At 44.3% G+C, this 25,718-nt stretch overlaps 1 protein-coding gene across 1 annotated transcript in view; it reads right to left on the reverse strand.

Annotated features, from left to right (window-relative positions):
• MTF1 (metal regulatory transcription factor 1) overlaps positions 1-23,198 on the reverse strand; it is a 68,945-nt gene extending 45,747 nt beyond the window's left edge. Inside the window, exons 1-2 of the mRNA XM_073615508.1 lie at positions 21,943-23,198; positions 5,377-5,615 (exon numbers count right to left, since the gene is read on the reverse strand). Of these exons, the coding sequence (XP_073471609.1) occupies positions 5,377-5,615; positions 21,943-22,359 (656 nt within the window). The 5' untranslated portion in view covers positions 22,360-23,198. The remainder of the gene's footprint in view (positions 1-5,376; positions 5,616-21,942) is intronic.
• Positions 23,199-25,718: the final 2,520 nt, after the last annotated feature.

Here is a 25,718-nt window from a genome sequence, read left to right on the forward strand (position 1 = left end):
AGCGTTTGTAAGGCAGGATGGAACACTGGTCCTGGGATAGCAGGTCTGCACGTGACGGTAGGGTCCAAGGGGAACCTACTGCCATCTTAACTATTTTTGCATTCCAAGCTCTTCTGGGCCACGCTTGGGCCACCAGAAGCACCGACTTCTTTTCCTGCTTGATCCTGCACAGAAGTTGTGGCAGCAGCAGAATAGGAGGAAATGCATAAACCAGAGAGAACCGATACCACGGAGTCACCAACACATCTGTCCTGCATGCAAGTGGATCCCTTGTTCTTGACACAAAGTTGTCGATCTTGTTGTTGAACCTGAACGCAAAGAGATCTACATCCGGAATGCCCCATCTTTGGCATATGGCCAAGAAGATGTTGGGGTGAAGAGACCATTCCCCTGGAACTAACTGCCCAGATTAAGATCTGGTTTACTTCCTCCTGAGCTGCACAACTCCTGGTTCCTTCTTGGTGATTGATATAAGCCACTACTGTGGCATTGTCGGACTGGATCCTGACAGGGCAACCCTGTAACCTGCGCGTCCAGGCTTTTAGGGCTAGATATGCCGCACGGATCTCCAAAACGTTGATGGGTAAGGTCCTCTCGGTCTTGGACTACCTCCCCTGGACAGTCGACTGTTCCAGAATTGCTCCCCAACCTGAAAGACTGGCATCTGTTGTTACCACTGTCCAGGTAACTGGTAAAAAGGATTTTCCTTTTGCAGATTCTCGGGAATCAACCAACATGGGCTCTGACGCACTGTAGGAGACAGGCGCATTGGAAAATTTAGCGCCTGGGCTTTTTTGTTCCAGGCGGACAGGATGCTGTTTTGCAGCAGTCTCCAATGAAACTGAGCATAGGGAACTGCTTCCAATGAAGCCACCATCTTCCCCAGCAGCCTCATACAAAAGGCAAATAGAAGGACCCTTCTTTGCCCTGACCACCTGAATCAGTCTCTTTATGGCACTGCTTTTTGCCTGGGGTAAATATACCCTCTTCTGGGCTGTATCTATGACCAGACCCAAATACTCTAGTCTTCTTACTGGATTTAAAGAAGATTTCTCTAAGTTGAGGACCCAACCTAGGTATTCCAGGTAGTTGATTGTGGTGACCAAGTTTTGGTCCAAGCGGGCTACCGACCGACCTATCAAGAGCAGGTCGTCTAGGTATGCTATTAGAGTTATACCCTGGGATCTTAATCTGGCTAGAGGAGGAGCCAAGATCTTTGTAAACACCCGAGGTGCAGTGGCTAGCCCGAAAGGCAGGGCTACAAACTGAAAGTGCCGTTTTTCTACTTCGAAACGCAGATATCTTTGATGTCTATTGACGTCAGAAGCTCTCCTCGTAGGATGGAGACAACCGATCGGATTGAATCCATGCGAAACGTTTAGGAATCGGTTTAGATCTTTGAGAACTAGAATGGGTCTGCATCTCCATTTGGCTTTGGTACCGTGAAAAGGTTTGAATAAAACCCCAATCCCTGCTCTTGCGTGGGGACTACCACGATAACTTTTTGCGACAAAAGTCGCTCCAATGCTAGAAAGAGAGACTTCTTTTTCTCTGGGTATTTGGGGACATTTGATCTGAGGAAACGAGGAGAGGGGAATTCCCGGAACTCTAGTTTGTAACCTAGAGTTATTGTAGAGACTACCCATCTGTCCTGAAAATCCTCCTGCCAGACCCTTGAGAACTTTAGCAGTTTTCCCCCCACTCGAGCGAGCGGGGGTGCCCTTCATAAGGAGGTTTTAGCGTTCTGTTTTTGTAGACTTCCTCCCCCAGCACTTCTTCTGTCCCTGGGGTTGACTCTGAGATTTAACTTTTGAGCCTAACGGAGGAGGTCGTCGTGACTGCCTGGAGGCTGATGCCCCTGGCACTGGAGAAAGAGCCTGTTTAAAAGGAAGGACGTTTACCCCTTTTCTTTACTGGCAAAAGGGTGCTATTCCCACTAGAGATCCTTTGGATATAATTGTCCAAATCCTCCCCGAACAGTCTTGCACCACAAAAGGGAAACCCTGCCAGGAGCTTCTTACATGGTGATTCGGCTGACCAATTTTTCAACCATAAGATTCTACGCATATGTACCAACCCAAGCATAAGACGAGAGGTCTGGAGGATAGAATCTCTGATTGCATCAACAGCAAAACATAAAGCCGCTGGTAGGTTGGACAACCCCCGAGCCTGCTGTTCAGGTAAAACTTTGAGCACCTGTTTAACATGGTCTCTCAAGTACTGACAAACTCCAATTGCTGACACTGCAGGTTGAGCCACTGAACCTGCCAAGGAGAAAACGTTTTTTTATCAGTTGGATCCCTAAGCATCTAAGCGTTGTCAACAGGACAAGTCAGACTTTTATTTACGGAGGATATGGCGGTGTCAATCGCCAGTATACCCCACATCTTAGTAAATTTTTCCTCCATAGGATAAAGTGTTGAAAACTTTTTAGGAGGGAAAAAATGTTTATCTGGTTGATCCCACTCAGAATAAATAAGCTTTTCCAGTAAACCATGAATAGGAAAGGCATGTGTAGTTTGAGGAGGCTTCAGTGAACCCAAACAAGAGCAGGGTTCTTTAACTGACTCAGATACGGGTAACTTGAATGTGGAGCGGACCAATCCAGCAAGAATTTGCACCAACACCTTCTCATCCTGAGAAGCTGAAGAGGGCCCCTCTCCACTTGATTCCTCAGAAGAGGACTCATCAGTCTCATCCCGGTCTTCTGAAAGGGATTCCTCTCCTTTTTCCCCCAGAGTTCCTCTGAGGGTCCTGGGTGACAGCGGGGGACCCAGTGCGTTTTCTTTCACTGAGTGAAGATGCGATTAAGGCCACTAATCTTTCCTCTAAACCATTTATGGTTGAGGAAAAAAAACCTCCTGCGTAATGTATACAGGGGCTGAAGTTGCGGCCCCTGACGGCTCACCCTGGCCAGCTTCCCCAGGTCCTTCAGGAGGGGAAGGTGCTGCAGAGGGGGGGGTCCTTAGATCCTGAGGGGGATCCCTTTGAGCCCCTATTTTTCGGGGTATTTGTACCTCTTCTGCCCATAGTGCTAAGCAACAAAGGTAGAGGTACCACAAAAATGCACTGACTGCTGGGCAATGTAGTTCAGCAACTGCCGCTGCTATCAATACCCAGTCTGGTGCTTAAGTAAATGCTGCCTGGGAATGCCTGTGTCCCACACTCACATGCGCCCTTCAGCTCTGTGTCCCTCCATAAGCTGTGTGCACCTGAAAGAGAGTGCACTTTATAGCCAGTGATGTGGGCGTCCAACCACGCCTGACGTCGCGTTAGCGTTACGCCCCCCCTCCTCCGACCACCCCTTCCACCCCACCCCCTCGCTTTTTCAAAAACGTGCGCTTTCCCGCGCTAGCCGAGGCTCCTATCCTCGGAACAAGCATGGAGGGGAGGCTGGGGCAGAGATGGGTCGGTGGATGGGTAGCTGCCTAAATGGCGGTGGCGGCAGGTGGTGCGGTATACTACCGGTCCCTGCTAAAGCTCATTCCGGCCCCCTAAGCCATGGGGGGAGAATCCCTGAAGGAGAGAACCCCCCCCACCCACATCCTACCTGGAGCATGGCTGGAGGAACGTACAGCGTGGACACTGAGACAGACGGAACAGGCATGAAAGGTATGTGCTCTTGACAGCCCCCGGTAGCGACTATAGGCATAGCATACATTTACTTAAAGGAGAAACCTACTAGAATTAAAACATTCTTGAGGAGTCTCCCTTACCTTATCCAGCTGCAGGGATCTGTATAACAGACCCAATCTTCACCTCTCACGGTGGGCTCCGTTTAGAGAAAAACCTTCAGAGACTGGGGCCCCCTTGAATATGGGGATCTGCAGTTCTGGGCCTGTAAAGCACTCCGCCAGAAATATGGCTAAAAAAAACAAATACTGGATCCCGGGGTCCAGCTCTCTAAAAAGAGAAGCGTTACAGGTAAAACCTCGTTTCTTCGGATATGAGGCCCGGGTGCCATCCAATTCAGCCTGGAAAATACACCTTGAATGGATCCGGTTGCATGGCTTGCCCCAGTGAGGATATTCCAGCGGAGCTCAGCACAGCACATCTTTACCCGTGACCAACACCTAAGACACTGGCGGAAAAACTGAGGTACTCCCAGTAAGGGGAGGGATTATATAGGGGGTTGAACTTCCCGTCTAGGGTGTGCCAGTGTCCAATCACCTAGTCATACCCTATATAACCCATCAGTAATTACTGAGGCTCTGTGTCCCATGATGTACGAGAAAGAAATAATAAACTGAATCCATTTTGGAATGAAGCTGTAACATAACAAAATGTGGAAAAAGTGAAGCACTGTGAATACTTTCCGGATACACCGTATGTGCCTAGACATAACTATTGCTGTGCCAGCTGTTTTCATGCAACTAATGCAGGAAAGAAACTGTTTAAAAAGTAGAAGAAAAAAAAAAGGATATATGTATTACATTTTCTTAAAGCGGTATTAAACCCAAAACCAAAAATGTAATATATTGCAGCTCACTATACGTTAGATGTGGTGACTGCATTCGTTTTTGTTTTTTTTCCCCTTTCGTTTTCACCTGTTGATCTGGCCAGTAATACACCTCCTGTATTAAAGTGCACAACTCAGGATGAGTGAGCACAGGGGGCACAGTAGATAGCACCATTGTCAGGGTAGGGAGAGGAAGGTGTTAGATGTACTAGCAGATTTAGATACACTGACAAATTGAAGCCAAACTCCAGCTAACACTTTATAAGCAGTTACAGTAACAGATTTTTTCATTTTGGGATGAAGGCTTTACATAAATAAAACTAATCATTGTAAGAACCCCTGGCAGGGTTTAATGGTTTTTATCATCCCTTTAACCGATACACGCAAGAAAGCTTGTTCTTATGAAAAGCAACAAACTTACTGGTCAGATCACCAGCTGAAAACAGAAGAAGAAAAGCCTAAAAAAAGAAAACGAATGCAGCCATTGCATCTAAGAGTTGGTAAGCTGCAACATAATAAATGTTTGTTTTTGGGTTTAATATCGCTTTTGGCTTGGTTCACATTACTACAATGAAACTTTAATGAGATTTACAGTGTGATTATGTTGTGCGACTATCTTGAATCTGAACAATCTTTATAAACAGATCATCATCCGATCTGTTTTTTTTTTTTTTGACAGCAGCAGCTATTACAGCTTCTGTATCTACACAGCAACTTTTATTTCCACAGTTGGCATTTTCCAGCAAGTGCAAGGGGGCAGAGGTGCAGAGGGACAGGATGAACTACACACGTCCTGTGTATTTTGATGAAGTTTTTTTGGATGTGTGTAGAACAACCAGTGTGCACAACTGGCCAGGTATGTCCTGCAAAGGAAGAAACCGTATAGAAAAATAAAAGTTTGGATTATGGGTCCTTACCTGTAAAGGGTGTTAAAAGCCTTTTCACAACCCTGTACGTCACATTCAAATGGCTTTTCTTTCGTGTGCACACGTACATGGATTTTGAGGCTATAAGATGTAAGAAATGCTTTCCCACAACCCTCTTGATTGCAGACAAACGTGTACTCCCCTCTGTGTGTTTTCTGGTGTGTGCGCAGATTTCCAGCAGTACTGTACGTTCTTAGGCAGCCTTCAAATGTACACTGGTACCGCTTTACCTGTAATACAGCACAACAACAAATTAGCCTCTCTCCCAAGTTACTTCTTTCCCTCTATCCAAGAGAAGGTAAATGATGCCCTAAAAAGTTACTCAATATGGAGATGCAGAAGTCTTCTCCAAGAGCTGAAAGTAGATTCAAACCATAACTGGATGGCATTTAGATAGTTAAAAAGTGGCTGTAAACCCTTACCTACACGCAGGGAAGTGACTGATCTCAGGTGATACACCGAAATTAAACAAATCCTCCAACATAAGTTGTACTTGTTTATTTGTAGCCATTGTCCTGCAAATCCTTGTAAAAATCAAAGATGAAAAAGATTTTTCACAGACTCACAAAGCAGGGGGCAGGGAGCTGCAGTTACACACTGTACAAGAGCTCTGAGAGCTGATTGGAAGGAAGGAAGGAAGACAACCACCCCCCCCCCCCCCCTTCACACAGCACACAGGAAAAGAGCTGAGGCTGTCAATAACAAGTTGTGTACTTGAGGTCCCTTCCCCTGTCACCTTTTTAGTTCTTGGTGTCAGAAAAACTTGTCAGCAGACAGCAGAGGACCAAGACAGCAGAGTGAAACGGCACTTAATGCTTTGGAGAGAGACAAGTAAACACTATAAAAATGTGCTTTGTTCAGATTTCATGTCTGCAGTTTACAACCACTTCAGTACTGTGCTACAGCCAAAAGATGACTACAGCACGGCACTATTGTTCTGGGAGGCCATCTATATATGGCCTCCCAGCACCCTGCCCCCAGCGGCATGCAGTGGTATCACAGATTGGAGTAAAGGGCCAATCACAACGGCCCTTTACTATCTGATCAGCTGTGTCCAATCACAGCTGATTACATGTAAACAGACTTTTTGGTTAACAGAAGTCCTTTCTTTGCGCGCTGTCACAGCATGAAGAAAGGAGAGCCGGTAACTGGCAAGTGTGATAGAGCACATTTACACTGATCAGTGCTGCCTATCAATGCCCATTAGTGCAGCCTCATTAGCCACCATCAGTGAAGAAAAATTACTAATTTGCTAAATTTTATAACAGAAACAAAGAAAAACATTTTTGTTTTTCATAATTTTCAGTCTTTTTTCATTTGTTTAGCAAAAAATAAAAATCCAATGGTGATTAAATACCACCAAAAGAAAGCTCTATTTGTTTAAAAATAAATGATAAAAATTTAATATGGGTATAGTGTTGCATGACCGCGCAATTGTCATTCAAAGTGTAACAGCGCCAAAAGCTGAAAATTGGCCTGGGCAGGAAGGCGGTTTAAGTGCCCTGTATTTAACTGGGTTAACCACTGTTCAGGTTTTTCTAAATTGTTTTACCTATTTTTATAATATACATATCTATATCTATCTATCTCAGTGCTGCTGAACTGCAGCCATTTTTTGACACTGTCTTTATTCACTAGCATCAGCATCAGCCAAAATCATTGTGGAGATTTCCCTTCACTCCCTGTCCCAAAGGCAGAACAGAAGTGACAGGACATTTCTACAAAGTAAAGAGAATTTATCTCGTACACAACTGTCACCAAAACAAGCGTCCCCATCAGAAAACGTACACTGTTCTGGAGACAGCTCTGGACTTTTGAACCTAGCAGCAGGAACAGACAGGAAAAGAAAAACTTAAAATTGGGCTTTAATCCTTCTTTACTCTACCCAAAACTAAAAGATAGTTTGGCTATAGATTATATGTAAACTTCATTCTCCTTAAGCCTCCATAAACACTGGCGTAGCGTGACATTGGGTGTCACAATTATTTTAATCGACTGCCCTACTACCATGACAAGCGTGCCATAGAAGCCCATGCACCTTTCTGAACTTTTTTAACCAGTTCTTGCCCAGCCTATAACAAAATGACGGGCAAGCGGAACTTTTGTCGGGCCAGGTGGACGTCATATGATGTCCTCCTGGATCGTGCCGCAAGGTGTGATCTGTCACCAGCTGTGTCTATTAGCCCACTGCTCATACCATGTGATTGCTGTGACCAATCACAGCAGATCACATGACAATTGTAAACAATGGATGGCTTCCTTTCATGCCATACATTGTGTACAATTGTGTTGCTAACTAATTGGTCACAGTGATCACATAGTACAGACAGGGCCAATCGCAGCCCATCTGTACCATGTGATCAGCAGTGGCCAATCACAACAATACACACTGAATGAATCAGTTTAATTCAAGATAAATGGTTGCTTATACAAGTAAAATTCACTGGTATAAACAATCATAATACGAAAAAAAAAAAAAATTATATATATTCCTGATCACTTTCCCAGGGTAGTACAGTGTTACTATGGTAACACTGTATTGCCCTGGTCACAGTGTGAAAAAAAAAAAAAGAAGAAAAAAAAAGGTATTTATAACAGTACTATAACATAATAACAGTATTATATAACACACTGTTACTAGTCAGTGTACCTGATCACTGCCACACCAGTTATATGATGATGCTGTAGTGAACTGGTAACAGTATGTAAAAAAGAAAAAAACAAAACAAATGTGACTTTTTTTTTTTTTTAAATTCCTTCATTTCCCAAAAAATTGTGACAAAAATTACAACTTCAAAAAAACTCACCATGCCTCTTACTAAATACCTTGGACTATCTACTTTCCAAAAAGGGGTCATTTGGGGGATATTTGTACTGTCCTGGCATTTTAGGGCCTCAAGAAAAGAGATAGGCCGTCAGTACATCAGGACTGATCAATTTTCAAATATACAGTTGTGCTCATAAGTTTACATACCCTGGCAGAATTTATGATTTCTTGGCCATTTTTAAGAGAATATGAATGATAACACAAAAACATTTCTTTCACTCATGGTTAGTGTTTAGCTGCCGCCACTTATCAATAAACTGTATTTACTCTTTTTAAATCATAATGACAACAGAAACTACCCAAACGATCCTGATCAAAAGTTTACATACCCCAGTTCTTCAAACCGCGTATTTCCCCCTTTTAACATCAATGACAGCTTGAAGTCTTTTGTGGATGATGCTCTTTATCTTCTCAGATGGTAAAGCTGCCCATTCCTCTTGGCAAAAAGCCTCCAGTTCCTGTAAATTCTTGGGCTGTCTTGCATAAACTGCACATTTGAGATCTCCCCTGAGCGGCTCAATAATATTGAGGTCAGGAGATTGGGATGGCCACTCCAGAACCTTCACTTTAATCTGCTGTAGCCAATGACAGGTCGACTTGGCCTTGTGTTTTGGATCACGGTCATGTTGGAATTTCCAAGTACGTCCCATGTGCAACTTCCTGGCTGATGAATGCAAATGTTCCTCCAGTATTTTTTGATAACATACTGTAATCATCTTTCCATCAATGTTGACCAAATTTACATACCCTGGTGATTATGGCCTGATAACATGCACGCAAGTTGACACAAAGGGGTTTGAATGGCTATTAAAATGTAATCATCCTCACCTGTGATCTGTTTGCTTGTAATTAGTGGGTGTGTATGAAAGGATGAATGCGTTTCTGGACTCCTGACAGACCCTTGCATTTTTCATCCAGTGCTGCACTGACATTTCTGGATTCTGAGCCATGGGGAAAGCAAAAGAATTGTCAAAGGGTTTGTGGGAAAGGGTAGTTGAACTGTATAAAAACAGGAAAGGGATATAAAAAGATATCCAAAGAATTGAGAATGCCAATCAGCAGTGTTCAAACTCTAATCAAGAAGTGGAAAATGAGGGGTTCTGTTGAAACCAAACCACGGTCAGGTAGACCAAATAAAATTTCAGCCACAACTGCCAGGAAAATTGTTCGGGATGCAAAGAAAAACCCACAAATAACTTCAGGTGAAATACAGGACTGAAAACACGTGGTGTGGTTGTTTCAAGATGCACAATAAGGAGGCACTTGAAGAAAGATGGGCTGCATGGTCGAGTCGCCAGAAGAAAGCCATTACTATGCAAATGCCACAAAGTATCCCTCTTGCAATACGCCAAGCAGCACAGAGACAAGCCTCCAACCTTCTGGCACAGTCATTTGGAGTGATGAGACCAAAATTGAGCTTTTTGGCCACAACCATAAATGCTACATTTGGAGAGGAGTCAACAAGGCCTGTGATATATGGTACACTATTCCTACTGTGAAGCACGGAGATGGATCGCTGATGTTTTGGGGATGTGTGAGCTACACAGGCACAGGAAATTTGGTCAAAATTGATGGCAAGATGAATGCAGTATGTTATCAAAAAATACTGGAGAACATTTGCATTCATCAGCCAGGAAGCTGCGCATGGGATGTACTTGGACATTCCAACATGACAATGATCCAAAACACAAGGCCAAGTCGACCTGTCATTGGCTACAGCAGAATAAAGTGAAGGTTCTGGAGTGGCCATCTCCGTCTCCTGACCTCAATATCATTGAGCCAATCTGGAGAGATCTCAAATGTGCAGTTCATGCAAGACAGCCCAAGAATTTACAGGAACTGGAGGCTTTTTGCCAAGAGGAATGGACAGCTTTACCATCTGAGAAGATAAAGAGCCTCATCCACAAATACCACAAAATAATTCAAGCTGTCGTTGATGTTAAAACGGGGCAATACACAGTATTAAGAATTGGGGTATGTAAACTTTTGATCAGGGTCATTTGGCTAGTTTCTGTTGTCATTATGATTTAAAAAGAGTAAACACAGTTGATTGATAATAAATGGCTTCAGCCAAACACTAACCATGAGTGAAAGAAAAGATTTTGTTATCATTCATATTCTCTGAAAAATGGCCAAGAAATCATACATTTTGCCAGGGTATGTAAACTTTTGAGCACAACTGTACAATATTAGGGTTGCACCGATACCAAACATTTGCACGAGTACTTGATGCCTAATCCGATACCGGGGCAGTCAGGGGATGATCTGTGCGGCGGTGGCCATTACAAGCGCTGATCTCCCTGTATAGATTTCAATAAGGCAGCTGACAGCCACTTCTCCTCCTCCCTCCCCCAGATTTCAGCTGCTTTATTTAAATTTATACAGGGAGATCAGTGCTCGTAACGCCCCCCACAATCACCTCTGACTGTCCCCTGTGTCCTCCTCCGTGCTCCAAGGTCCCCAACCATGTCCTCCTCCACTACCCCTCTGTGTCCTTCTCCTCTCCCCCCTGCCCCAGATCTGTCAGGATGAAGAACGGAGGAAGGAGCTGGTAAATCTGTCATTTACTGGCGCCTTCCTTTTCCGAAAGCAGAGAATCACTGATCACTGACCCTGCCCATTCATAAATGAGCATCATAAACTGTGTTTATGATGCTTCAGATTATGAATGAACAGGAGCCCCTGTCTCCTGTCCATTCATCTTTAGTGCAGCTAAGGCTGCAGAGAAAGTGACTGGGGAATCTCTGACATTAGTCCCTTTCTCTGTCCCAAAGGGGAGATGTCAGGGGTCTACTTAGACCCCTGATATCTCACCAAAGCCCCCTCCCCCACCGGATACTATAATACCAGGGGTCTCAAACTGGCGGCCCTCCAGCTCCTGCAGAACTACAAGAGGGCCGCCAGTTTGAGAACCCTGCCATAGACTGTACACTCTATAACTTTCCTACAAACTAAATAATATACACTGATTTGGGTTATTTTCACCAAAGAAATGTAGTAGAATACAATTTGGCCCAAATTTACGATTATTTATTTATTTGCAAAATTTTATACTAGAAACAAAGAAAACTTTTTTTTTTTTTTAAATTACGGTCTTTTTTTTGTTTATTTTGCAAGGAATAAAAACCCCAGTGGTGATTAACCACCACCAAAACAAAGCTCTATTTGTATGAAAAAAATTATAAAAATGAAATTTGGGTGCAGTGTTGCATGACCACGCAATTGACATTCAAAGCGTGACAGCGCTAAAAGCTGAAAATTGGCATGGGCAGGAAGGGGGTAAAAGCGCACGGTATTGAAGTGGTTAAACATCTTTTTAGATGTTTTTCGTGTTAGCATTAACATGATTCTTGCTTGGTGCATTTGGCATGCCATTAAACACAAATAGCATCGCAAGGTCGACGCATGATTTTTGCAGGTTTTATGAACACGTGCAAAATCGTTGGATTTTGTGTGCGTTCACATGCGACAATAGTGTGAATGCGGGTTTGGCTTATAATCACCAGATCCAAACATTTCTCTCTCTAGGAGACATTAGGTAGAAACACTGAGCTGTGCAAATTACAAAGCTACATCTGTAATGCTGCCACTCGTGGTTATCACATGGCTGCATATTATGCATAAACATACACCAAAGTTAGTCTTTACGGGTTTTTTTGCAATGGAAGATCATTTCCAAACAGGTTATCAGTTAGCCAGATGTCTGGTATGCACTCCACCTCTCATGTCAAAGTGAAACAGTGTAGCTTATCATTAAATGACCCACCCTCTCTTCTCTGGTTGTGTAAGAGTGTAAAAATACTGCACAGTCATACTTACAAAAGATTCAAAGGAAAGGAAACAAAACAGCACACAAACGGCCTTTTATTAAACAGATGATGCAAAAGCAGGATAAAATTAGCTGTACTTGTCAAAACAACTAGCAGATGCACAACCTTAGGCTTCGTTCACACCTAGGTGTTTTTCTGCTCTAAGCCTCAGCTCTAAAAACACCCAACAAGACAAATCCCATTCACTTCAATGGCCCCTGTTCACATCTGAGCGTTCTGCCGCCTAAAGCAAAACGCCCGTCGCTCAAAAAAGCATATCTTGCAACGTGGACGTAGGCATTGAGGGGAGCCGCAGCGATGATCAGCTGGAACCAAAAGGTAATCAGAGCAAGAGAATGTCACCAGCACACCACAAATCTCCAAAAAGAATCCAAAGCTTTTATTCAGTGATCACATCATTAAAACAGAAGCAACGTATTGGAGCCTTGACTGTGCTTCTGTTTTAACAATGCGATCGCTGAATAAAAGCTTTGGACCCGTTCTGGAGATCCATGGTGTCATTCTCTTGCAATGCACATCAACACACATCTAAACCCACTTTTGAAGGTTGACATGCATTACGACTTGACATGTTTTAAGAGAAAACATATTAAGCAAAAATGCAAAAGTTTGAACCCAGCCTGAGAACCTGTTCATATCTTGTCAGTAATACGCAATTGCTGTGCTGCCACTATAATTCTGAATGGCACCCAGGGAACCATTACGGTAAGATTCTAGGGGCACCTGCACTGCAGAGCACTACAATGCTCATGCCATGGTGTGTTAAGGTTTTTTCCTTTTTTTTGGGTCACGTCTGATTTTTCATGTGCTGCCAATCCATTCATAATGGATGGGCCGCCTTAATGCAGCACGCCTTAACGCACAGTAAAAATGAAGGATGGTCCCGAAGGGTTGATATCCACTTGAAGTATTTTCAATAAATACACCACTGCATCAAATGGGGATGTTTTCTATCTACCTCCAATTACACTTTACATTCGACAGACATAGAATGCCATCATTATGTAGGATTCTACAATCACACCACACATATTGCAAAGTGTTTACATTTAATGATAAGCTGTCCAACTCATTCAATCTCTGTTCCTTATATTATCATCAAATTTTTATGAAAGTAATGGATTTTCTGTGTCCCACATAACCATAATGGACAGCTTTACCAATAACATTCTCATTCATTTAACCACTTGCTTACTAGGGAAATTAAACCCCTCTCCTGCTCAAACCAATTTTCAGTGCTGACACACTTTGAATGACAATTGTGCGGTCATACAACACTGTACCCAAATGAAATTTTTATCATTTTTTTCACACAACTAGAGCTTTGGTGGTATTTGATCACAGCTGGCGTTTTTTTTTTTTTTTTTGCTTAAAAAAAAAAAAAAAAAGATGGAAAGTTTTGTAGAAAAAAAAAAAAATTTTCATAGTTTGTTATAAAATTTAGCAAACAGGTAATTTTTCTCCTTCATTAATATGCGCTGATGAGGCAGCACTGGTGGGCACTGACAGGGACAGATAAGGCGGCACTGATGGGTGGCACTGTTGAGGCACTGATTGTGGGAACTGATATGTGGCACTGGTAGGCGGCACTGTGGGCACTGGTAGGTGGCACAGGTGTGCACAGATGAGCTTGGGCAATCTCCTTGTTCGGGACTGATGTCCCCATCACAGCCGCCGGTGATCAGCTTTTTTTTTTTGTTTCACCCCGCCCCACCAACTATAGTCCCCCTTCAGTACAGACCTCCCTCCCTTAGTACAGACCTCCCCCCTCAGTGCAGCCCCCCCAGCAGCATAGACCCCCCCAGCAGTGCAGACCCCCCGCCCAGCATTGATCCCCCCTCAGTGCAGACCCCCCCTCCATCAGCATAGACCCCACTCAGTGCAGATCCCCCCCTATTAGCATAGACCCACCTCAGTGCCAACCCCCCCAATCAGCATAGACCCTCCCTCCATCAGAATAGACACCCCCCTCCATCACCATAGACCCCCTCATTGCAGACAGCCCCCCCATCAGCATAGACCCCCTCAGTGCAGACACCCCTCCATCAGCATAAACCCCTCTCAGTGCAGACCCCCCTTCCATCAGCATAGACCCCCTCAGTGTAGACCCCCCCCATTAGCATAGACCCCCCTCAGTGCTAGCCCCCAGCACATGACCATCTAAGATACATTACACGGTTTAGACCTCAGAACAGCGCGGGATAGGCACAGCAGTGTGTCCCTTCTCTGACTCCCTCCTCCTGTCTTGTGTACATGTAAACAGAGAGGAGGGAGGAGGCGGCTTTGGTCCGCTAAGAGAGACACAGATCAGTGTAGGGGTGTGCGAACCGCGCAATGCCACTGCCCACAGGTGTCAACCCTTTGGCGGGTGTCACCCAGTGCAGCCCGCACCCCCCAGCAACGCCACTGTATACATGCTGCGATATCTACCCAACCGCCTAATAGAACTGCACTTATTGTAGCTGGTATGGCAGGCATTAAACAACCAAGTACCGTCAAACAAGTGTGCTAATTAAACCATGAGTATGCTTTCATGAGATTTTATAACAGAAACGAAGAAAAATGTTTTTTTTTTTATTTCCAAACATTTCGGTCTTTTTTAGTTTGTTTAGCAAAAAATAAAAAAAACACAGAGGTGAATAAATACCATCAAAAGAAAGCTCTATTTGTGGGAAAAGAATGATAAAAATGTAGTTTGGGTGCAGCGTTGCATGACCGCACAATTGTCATTCAAAGTGCGACAGCGCTGAAAGCGGAAACTTGGTCTGGGCAGGATGGGGGGGGGGGGGGGGGAGTGCCCGGTATTGAAGGGGTTAAAGAGACCTTGTTACCAAGGTGAAAAAACAAAACAAAACAAAAAAAAAAACAGGTATTTTAAAACGGTAGTAAAGTCTCCTTGAGAAAGTACAAAAAACATGCCACCCTTCAGGTTTAACTTATAACATACTAGCATGCCCCGCATACTGGTAGATTATGAGAGACTTCCCAACAACCCTCCAGCGCTGAGCTATCATGTCTCCCCCGATCTCCGGAGGCTTCCATGTGGCCCTCGGACTTCTCCTACAGCTGCGGCACCCCCCTTCATCTCTGCCCCCACCTTGTCTCTGCAGTCACCAGCAGAGAGGAGGGGCGAATTCCTCTACCAGATCCTGCATGTCTGTGCAGCCATAGCACCTCCTCATCGACTCCCCTGGTCTCAGCATTTAGCAGGCTCCGGCAGCTGACTCCAGCCCTTCTCTGGTCCTCCTCCAGACCCTGCACTTTCTGCTTTGTAGCTCCGCCTCCAGCTTCCTCCCGGCGGCAGCACATGGTAAAGGGGAGTTTCACTGTCATGTAAACGAGGATGGGGTGCTCTGGCCATCTAGTCTTTCAGATACAACCTGCCCTTTGAGGGCAACAATGTTAGGCTCTACAACCACTTTAATACACAACCATGTCCAGGAGTGAAAAGGACTATGACCAAAGGGGCAGCTGTCCTAAGGTAAATAAGCAGCTGAGGGGTTTATAGTAAAGTTCAGTTAAAAAGGGCTAGAGATAGTGTCAGTTAAGCCCAGTACAAACACCTTACAACAACAAAAATCCAAACGGAGATAACAAAACAAGTCAGACCATTCCTGTCTGTCCAGTCTTCACCAAATAGCAGTGCAGACTCAGCAGAATTCCTTTTCTACAGTGAATCTTGCTTATAGAGGAAGAAACACTTCTTCAAATTTATCTTCTTTCTTCTGCAAACCTTTGGTTTCCTTGACCGAATGCTGATGCATAGCACAACAAAAACCTTCTACAAAGAACTAGCAAGTACATTCCAAGCTTAACCACTTCAGCCCCGGAAGATTTTACCCCCTTCCTGACCACAGCACTTTTTACAATTTGGCACTGCGTCTCTTTAACTGACAATTGCGGGGTCGTTCGACAATGTACCTGAAATTTGTGTCCTTTTTTTTCCCCACAAATAGAGCTTTCTTTTGGTGGTATTTGATCACCTCTGCGGTTTTTATTTTTTGCGCTATAAACAAAAAGGAGCGTCAATTTTGAAAACTTTTTTTTTTTTTACTTTTTGCTATAATAAACGAACAGAAGGAGGGAACTAATGTGCAAAACCAAAGTGAGCTGAAGCAATTATAAATAAAGAGATCAAAGAAGCCGCCAAACATAAAAAAAAATGTTCCCACACAGAAAAAACAATAGGATTATAAAAAATTTGTGGCGCTAACTAAAGTGCATGAAAAGATCATAAAGATGAAAAAAAAAAAAAAATCACAAAAAACAAAAACATGTAAAAAGACCCTTTGATGAAGTCACGTGAGCAGTGACGCAACACGTCAGGGAGGAGTCAGGCGTCGTCACTTCCGGTCGCCAATATAAGTAGTGGCACACCGCGCACCCAGCATTACAGCAGGAGAGAGAGTTGAGTCAACATCGGAAAAAGATCAGAGGGAGAAGACAGCGGAGAAGACCCAGCAAAAGAGCAAGAAGATAGCAGAGAAGACCAAGAAGAGGCAGAAGACAGCGGACAGAGGGAGAAGAACCTGAGAGGACTAGAAAACATCAGCGGAGAGGAACCACCAGAGGGGAGAAGACATCAGCGGAGGAGGCAGAAGACACCAGAAGAGCCAGAGAAGAAGTCGGAAGAGCCCCCAGAGCTGCCTAATAAATGACTTTAAAAACATGTGTTCTGTGTTTTATTTTTGACATTTTTTTCAGGTGAATGGGTAGGGGTACAATGTACCAGATACTCATTCACATAGGGTGGGGGGGGGGCGGGATTTGGCGGCTCCCTTGTTAAAGGGGGCTTCCAGATTCCGATAAGCCCCCCACCCGCAGACCCCGACAACCAGCGGCCAGGGTTGTCGGGAAGAGGCCCTTGTTCTCATAAACATGGGGACAAGGTTCTTTGGGATGGGGTGGTCCCCCTGCCTCAAAGCACCTACCCCCCTCCCCTATGTGGAGGGCATGCGGACTGGTACGTATTAGGAAGGGGGCTCGTCCCCACCCCCTTTCCTGACCTGCCGGGCTGTGTGCTCAGATAAGGGTCTGGTATGGATTTGGGGGGGGGGACCCATGCTGTTTTTTTTTTTTTTTTTTTTTTACATTGTGCTTGGAGTTCCCCCTAAAGAGACATACCAGACAGTGCCTGGTATTGTCGGGGATCAAAGTCGGATCCCTGTTTATTGAAGTTATTCGGCACAGGGATCACGTGCCTTCCTCTGGGGGATATCCACGTGATAGGCACGTGATCCCTGTGCTGAATACGCGTTGGGGAGGGGTAGGACGGAGCTGTCAGCAGGGAAGGAGAGGAATATACACCACACCGCACGCCATACGAGCCGCTGCTAAACGAAATACACCTGTATAGTTTGGTGCACTGTAGCACCTGCATACTGTGAGTACCCTCCTGGAGGAACTTCTTTTACTTTAAATAAATGCCTTACTATATTACACTATGGAGCTTTCTTTTTCTCTTTTATGAATGATGTTTTACCTGTGAGGATTGGACATACATCATTGCATCCTGAGTGAGCCCAGGAGTGGCCCCAATGCGTGTTTTGACACTGTTTAACTACCGTGTCACAGGAATAGAGGTGAGCGCAAGCACAAGTGGGGGATCACGGGAGAGCACATCCAGCTTGTTGTGATTTGGACACTTTTCAGGAGAAGCTTGATGAACACTTCATTCATGGACACCGTTTTCTTGCACTTCTTTGTTTCAGTTTGAATCTACTGATCGTATTTTGTTTGGACACTTGATTGTCACAGGATTTGCACTTATTAATTAGGTCTATATTCATGCATGATGCACTTTCAGCATTTTATATAAGGATTGCACTTTTATGTGGATGCACTTTGTGAATTTTATATATAAGGATTGCACATTATATATATATATTTTTTTTACATGTAAGTTTTTATTAGCATACTAATTATGGTTTAACATTTTTGCACAATTAGTTTATATTTTATACTCAGTTTATATATATTCATATTTTTTTTCAATTCACATTTTTAGCGCGAGCACAATTGATTTTATCTAACTCGCATCAAAGTCGGACCAAAGTAGTGCAGGGACTAGAGGTCAACCAATATGGGTCTTTCTCTGGCCGATGTCGATATGTAGAAATCGGGCCGGTCGATGGCCGATATATGATGACGATTTTTACGGCCGATATTTCTTTTTTTGGCAGGTGACACTGGTTGCCATTGATTGGTACTAGCGATTGGCACTGGTTGGAACTGGCAGGTTTCACACTGAGCCGATTTGTCAGTTTCAGTTACACTATATGTAACTGAATGCAGAGACCAGCTGTCAGAATTCAGCGTGAGGTTGGGGGTGGGCGGGGCCCTGCAGCTATCAAACACCAGTCAATGATTGGGCTGCTTAAGAAAGTGGGCAGGGTCACATAAACTTAGCGGCCCGCCCAGATCTCATTCCATTGGCTGGTGTTTGATATCTGGGTCCCGCCCACCCCCGACATCACGCTGAATTCTGACAGCTCCTTTCTCTGCATTCAGTTGCAAATCAGTTTCACACACTGAGCACAGAGCCCCTGAGTGTGTGAAACTGTCAGTGGAGTGTGGAGAAGGGAGATAATTGGCCGATTTTTGCACAAAAAAAAAAAAAAAAAAAATCGGCCGATGCAGATTTCTTAAAAAAGGCCAAATATTGGCCGATATATCAATTGACCTCTAGCAGGGTCTACTTTGAAGTCATACTAATATGAATGGTTGTCATGGAAATCATGGGAAACAACTTGTCATGTGACTTTGCAGTCCCAAATCATAGGACTTTAGCTGGATTGTCATGAGAGTCAGAGATAACCTGAATTTGAAAGTCTTTTTATAGACTATAGCAGTGTTGGGCACAGCTGATGACTTCATTGTCTTGATAAAGTGTGGGTGTACATGAAATGGTGTTTGGCAGCGGGATCCTTTGATATGAAACTATTCTCAGCAATAACAAAAGGAGTAATCAGCCGCAACCGTAGTCCCGCATTGCTATTTTCTGTGAAAAGCTAACTAACCCTTTCATCTGCAAAATGGTGGGCACCGGAGATCCTTGGGCAGTATGGATACACAGATAATGTCCCAACAGGTGAGTTGGTGAAAGGCATTGCTATTCCTGTGGCTGTGACCTGTTACCTTTCAGCAAAGGCTATGAGACCGATGCTTTGGCAATGGTGATATCAGTAGTGTTGGCACCATTTATCTCATTTGGGTGGAGATGGCAAAATAGATATTATGAGACAATTTGCCTCCACCAGCTGTTGGGTCACACCTGCATATCTGCTCATTTTCCAGTATGTGAGGACAAATTAACATGTAACATCCAAACCTTTTTTTCCCTACTTCAGACATACTAAAGATAAAAGACTGAACGCTCTGTTAAAACTGAACAAAAATCCCTATCATGGTAGATGGGCTGCTGACATTAGGTGCATGTATGCACAGAATACAAAACACATTTGCTTGCCAAAGCACCCTCCTTCACCACTTTTTCCAGCCGATTGATGGCCACTAACAAGGCAAGTCTTGCAGGAGTTACACTGTCCCCAACTCTGCTCATGGCACATCGAAACCAGAGCCAGAATGTACGGTGCATTGGCCAGCAAAGAAAACACTAATGTCGCATACACACGACCGGACTTTCCGGCAGAAAAGGTCCGACGGAATCATATCATCGGATATTCTGATCGTGTGTGGGCTACATCAGACTTTTTCCTTTCTAAAATTCTGATGGACCTAGAAATAGAACATGTTTTAAATCTTTCTGACAGAATCAGTTCCTATTGGGAAAACCGCTCGTCTGTATGCTATTCTGACGGACCAAAAACGACGCAAGGGCAGCTATTGGCTACTGAACTTCCTTCTTCTAGTCCCGTCGTACATCATCGCGTTCTAAACAATCGGACTTTAGTGTGATCGTGTGTAGGCAAGACCGTTTCAGCGGAACTCCATCGGAAAGATCGTCGGAGTCTATTCTGACGGAAAGTCCGGTCGTGTGTGCGCGGCATAAGAGCCAGGGAAAAGGATCTTTGATAAAAAGCATATTTTGATGTCGCTTCTGCAAAAAAAAAATTAAATAAAATGGATTGAGTGTTGATGGGGTAATCCCTCCTGCTGTGCTATTTTATTCTGATAGATGAAGGTTTCCCAGCCTTCAGAATACAATGATCACTGCTGGCTACTATAGCCGGCTTAATGGAGTAGGACACACTCCTGACAGCTTCTGCTTGGTGACGAATACAGTTATCTGCTTCTTGTATAATGTTTCCATTCCTACTCACTCTTTGCTGCCTTTCACTTGTACAGCATGGCACCACCAAGACAAGCACTGTGTATGCTGTACCCCCTGGACTAGTATTGCCCTCTGAGGGCATTTGACAGGTGGTGCGAAGGTGTTGTAATGCCCCCCCCCCCCGGCCCGTTGTAACCGTTCAAACCCCACACTAGCACGCCAGAACCGCATGCATTGCACACACTTGTGAGGTGCCCCTATTCAGCTGAATAGGTCAAATTCAGCAGACAGTATTGCCCATTGAATGGAACAACAGGGATACTTGCTGCCATGCAATGCAAAGCATCATCGCTGCAACATATGTACTCTACTGTCTCTGCAGCATGTTAGAAACATGGCTTAGCCACATGATTTTACCTCCTCTCCAACACACTAGTGACTATTTTTAAAGTGGTTGTAAAGACTGAAGGTTTTTTACCTTCATGCATTATATGCATGAAGGTAAAAAAACCTGTGTGCTGCTACCCCCACAGCCCCCCTCCCCCTAATAATCACCTGAGCCCCCTCTCAATCCAGCGGTGTGTGCATGAGAGCCTCGGCTGTCCCGGGACTCCCTTTCCTCATTGGCAGCAGCCGTTGGCTCCCACTGCTGTCAATCACAGATAGTGAGCCAACAAGGAGAGAGCGGGGGGGCAGGGCCGAGCCACGGCTCTATGTGTCTTATGGACGGGAAGAGCCAGAAGCACCAGCGGGAGACATAAGAAGAGGATCAGGGCTGCTCTGTGCAAAACCATTGCACAGAGCAGCAGGGTTTTTTTTTTTTTTTTAAAGCTGAACTTTTAATAAGAGTTCAATCCTCATGCTGCTAGCGTTAGTAAATAGATAGAAAAGCAAAGCATAATATTTACTTGTTTTAAACTTTTTTTTTTTTTTTTTTTTTTTACATTTCTTCAGTTATTTACTGGTTTCCTGGCCTAGGCAACTGAAGTCATTCATCCCATGAGTCTTCAGGAAGGGAGGGATGGCTTTCCCCAGCTAAACGCGCCTGTGCTAAGGGCAGATGGATTCCAGGCAGTATATTCTACATTAAATGGCCATGGCCAGAAATGCAAGGGGGGGTGTTTTTCAAAGTGATTTCTCTGCAAAATAAAGCAGAGACATGGATGGATGGTGGGGGAGGGTTGTACTGATATTTTCTTTTTTTTTTTTTTACCAGCGAGTACCAATTCTTTTGGTCAAGTATCAGTATCTTTGCAGGGCAATTTAAGCCCATACAAATTTAATGAACTCAAATTGCACTGGAAAGAATTGCTTGCAGTTTCCGGCACCACTCCTGTGTGAGCCCAGGCTGAAGTCACTATGATAAAGCCTGGGCTCCTGCAGGAGAGGTAGGCGAAACCGCAGTGAAGAGTGCGATTTGAGTCCATTCATTTTGTATGGGCTCAAATCGGTTTCAGGTATCGGAGCATTTTCATGACAGATATCAGTGCAACCCTAGATGGGGGTGTTTGCTTTGAATAATAAAAATTTGAAGAGCCTTTTTGGGTTGTGATGCTCAGATGCAGAGATGAGCAGAGTCTCACCACATTCACTAACCTTCTGGGAAAATTCCCTTTGAAAAGCGAACAGCCTTCAGTAAATCATTACCTCTTCTGTATTCAACCCACCTCTTTTTGTTTGGTCTCCGGGCATTCAGAATGTAGCGTCAGAGTCGCCCCTTCAATGTTCCTTGGCATTAACATAGAGCCAGGGTTAATGGTAAAGTGAATCTGGTCCGGAGAAATGATGTGCTGAACATATCCTTGAGACATGGCATCCTGTTCAGACATAAGCAGCAGTCCTTCTTCATTGGCAGCATCCAAGAAAGGCAAGTTGGACCCCACATTGGCATCATCGTCGTCCTCATCTTCCTCTTCCTCGGACGGCTGCTGGTCCTGCTCTATGAGGACGGTGGTGGTATCATAAACGGTGCCCCCCGTTTCCCGCCCTCCCTTCTCCAAAAACCACTTCCTCATCTTGTCCTCCGGACACAAGCCATCCTCCTCCATGGACATCAGAGCCAGTTCTGGACTATTCTCCCCCATGATCGGATTCAACAAGTCAGTGACACTTCATCTGTCACAGATGTCCCTTCCCACGTTAGGAAAAATAAAAAACGGGACGCCACATGTTCATGGGACAACAGAGATTAACCGCTAAAATAAAAAAATCATCAATTGATGTGTCTAGAAAAACACAAAGTCCAAAAAATATATATAAAAAACAAAAAAACAAACAGGAATGTAGCAGTGTTAAAGAATGTCACATCCAGATGCGTCGTCTTGTCATGTTTACATAATCCAAACGTTTTCTACGATCAGATCAGGCTTTCCCCCACATAGTAAATGTATATAGGTTGGAATTAGGTTTGCTTGAAGGGTCCAATGAATTATCTGTAGCTGAACTTAGCACAGTGTTTGCCTTTTTCCTCCATCAAGCACAATTGTGAGACTTGTAGCCAGGCAGGGACAGTGTGACAAGACCCTACACACCCCCTGCTCCTGGACATAGTGCTGGGTGAGGCTCCAGTCTTCGGAGAACACTGAAGGGGGCACTTTGTCAGCAGTCCCTTAGGCAGGGAACCCCCTTGGCTCTCCTCAGGGGTAGAAGAGGGACAGCAGCCAATTATCACACTCCCTCGGTCACACGACAGCCGCTTCCTTCCATACACAGCGCTACAACTAAGGAGGCTGAAGAGGAGAAGCTCCCTCACAGAAAGCACGCACTGCTCCCACTAATCTCCGGCCTGCTGTCCTCCACTCATACCCGAACAGCGCCACTTCCTGATCCGCTTCCTTCACCTGAACATCAGGAGAGACGGAGAGCAGGAAGGGACACACTGCCAGAAAGCGAAAGAGCCCGAGAAGGTCACGTGACGGAAGAGCGTGAGAACGTGGGAAGGAGCGCAGCATGTGACAGGAGACGTTTCCTTGGCAACGGGATCGTGGTTGCAGTGACGGCGCAGGTCGTGACTTGCGAACAGAGCGCCCTCTGTTGGTCTTTTCAGAACTGACACCTTACATGATAAGCGGCTGCTTGAACGCGCTCAAAACTTCACCTCGCACATGCGCACTTTTGCATAGGGAAGGGTTGAAATGCAGAGCCCATGCACTTCCTCGAGCGCGTATTTTAAACCAAAAGCGACTGGCAATGCATGGCACAGCAAGCACAAGTTTTTTGGGGGGTCTTTCCTAAGGCTTGGGTCACACCTATGCAGTTTGCTTTTGATCCATTTCTGCAGTGTTTTTTTCTTGTCAAATAATTTTATTGAGATTAGGTACAAAAATATATGGGAACCATAATAAATCGTGTATTCGAGGTAACAAATAATATGAACAATCGCATCCTCGTATGGGATGAGTAGAAACGTGGTTTTACATAAGTAGGATATGCATACAAACAACTACAAGTCTGCAGTGTTTTTTTGCATATGCGTTTTTCATGCGTTTTGCATTTTTATGCTTTTTTTTTTGTTGGGTAGATTAACCACTTGCCGACCGCTCAGAGTAAATATTCAACATTACTTAGACAATTAATACCAGGGGGTTATGGCAGCATCTAGCTCATAACCCCAATATCATTTTTTTTTCTGTGCGTTTTCTGCAAAAACGCATAGATGTGAACAAAAACACATAGATGTGAAAAAAAGCACCAAAAACGCATAGATGTGAACCAAGCCTAAAGGCAAGCAAGATTGCTTACATCACATTTGTGCCATGTAAGAAGGCATGCAAAATTGTGCACGTTCCTGCAACGCAGAAAATAAAAAAGGGCATCCCTTTTTACAGGCGTGCATTTACTTTCATCCTTTAAGTGATTATTATTCCTCGCCTTGTAAACAACCCCTGCAGTTTAAAATAGAAACAAAAGGAAAAACATTTGTGTATAGATATAAAAACATTCGAAATACCTTTTTCCCTTTTTTATAAGTGATCACATTCCCTCTGTTCTCAGCTACTCAAGAGCTGGGGATGGAGAAACAGCAGCACGCTGAGCTTCCCAGTGAATGGCTGTGCAGGGGAGGTGTGTCAGGACAAGTCTGATCATTAGAGGAGAGCAGCCTGAGTTCCCAGCATAGCTAGAGAAATGGCCACGGTGTGTTCTCCTGCTTAGTGTGGTCAGGTTTTAATAGGAAAGCAGAGGGACTGGCAGGAACACCAGAGATTTCACATAATGGAAGCAATACAAAGAGAACAGGATACTACTTCATACAAGTACATGGTACCTGCTGTATCAGGAATCTGAAATGCTGGGTTTACGTATTCTTTAATGGACTTGCTAACAAGTGTGCGGCACAATAAGAAAAAGAGGTGCTTGCACATCTTTTGTGCGATTTTCATGTATACGGCAGACCAATTGAAAATAATGCACAAAAAAGCCCAACAACACATGCGTACCGTCACACCTGATGCACCTAACACATTAATATGGAACTATATACACCTGAATCAGCAATGCGCTGTCTCCAGAACTCCAGCAACTGCTGACATTCTCAGCCAGCTGGCTTCCAAGTCGATCGCTGGCCATTGCCATTGGCTGGGCGGAGATTACATCACTCCTATGCATGCCTGGGAGTTCCGCAAGGTTCAACATTGCCAGATTTGTGCAGTGAGCTGCGTTTGCACAGCTTACTGTACAGGAGTGGACAGACAGGTAAGTAGCTTTAATGCATGTCTCTTCTGCAATTAAAGAATACATTCACCTTCTTTTTTTTTGTTCACAAATCCAGCTCCCCTGTGTACCAGTATAGCATTAATGTACTTCTTTTGCATAAATAAAAAAGCTTTCTATTTATCTTACACAGCCATCATCTCAGTGTCCAGCTGGCTGTATAAAAAAACTTCTCCATTACTTCCTGGACAGACCTTGGGACATGACACAGGAAGAAGTTTACCAGCAGACATTAGCACGCACCCTGCATCATCCACCCTCCTACTCCAGCACATCACTACCACCCACCTCATCAGGTGCACATTTTTGCCAATGCAATTAGTGAATACCGTTCTCACTAAATACACAGCCATAGATCATTCATTTGGCAGAGTGTGCAGGAGCTGAGTGATCAGGTAACAGACTATGTGCATGGAGCTGTAATATTGAAAACAGGAGAAGTGTGTCCTGGGTGCTGTAAAGCTCACCATACACTATACCATCTGATTGTACAATCTCCTTTAGATCTACCATCAACTATGTAGTGCAAGGGCCTGCCTGATTGGATACAGAGTGATTAGATAGTGTGTCCCCCTATTATATAGTTTTGGTAAATCTAAAGTAGATTTAGATCAGATTGTATAGAGTTTGGCCACCTTTATACACCTAAAATTAACTAGTTGTGCTTTCGTTGACATTAATTGTTAACGTCACACCAAACGCATAGGCTCACACACACTTAGCCATGTGAAAA

The sequence above is a fragment of the Aquarana catesbeiana genome, linkage group LG02 (assembly GCF_042186555.1).
Source record: "Aquarana catesbeiana isolate 2022-GZ linkage group LG02, ASM4218655v1, whole genome shotgun sequence".
Lineage (NCBI taxonomy): Eukaryota > Metazoa > Chordata > Amphibia > Anura > Ranidae > Aquarana > Aquarana catesbeiana.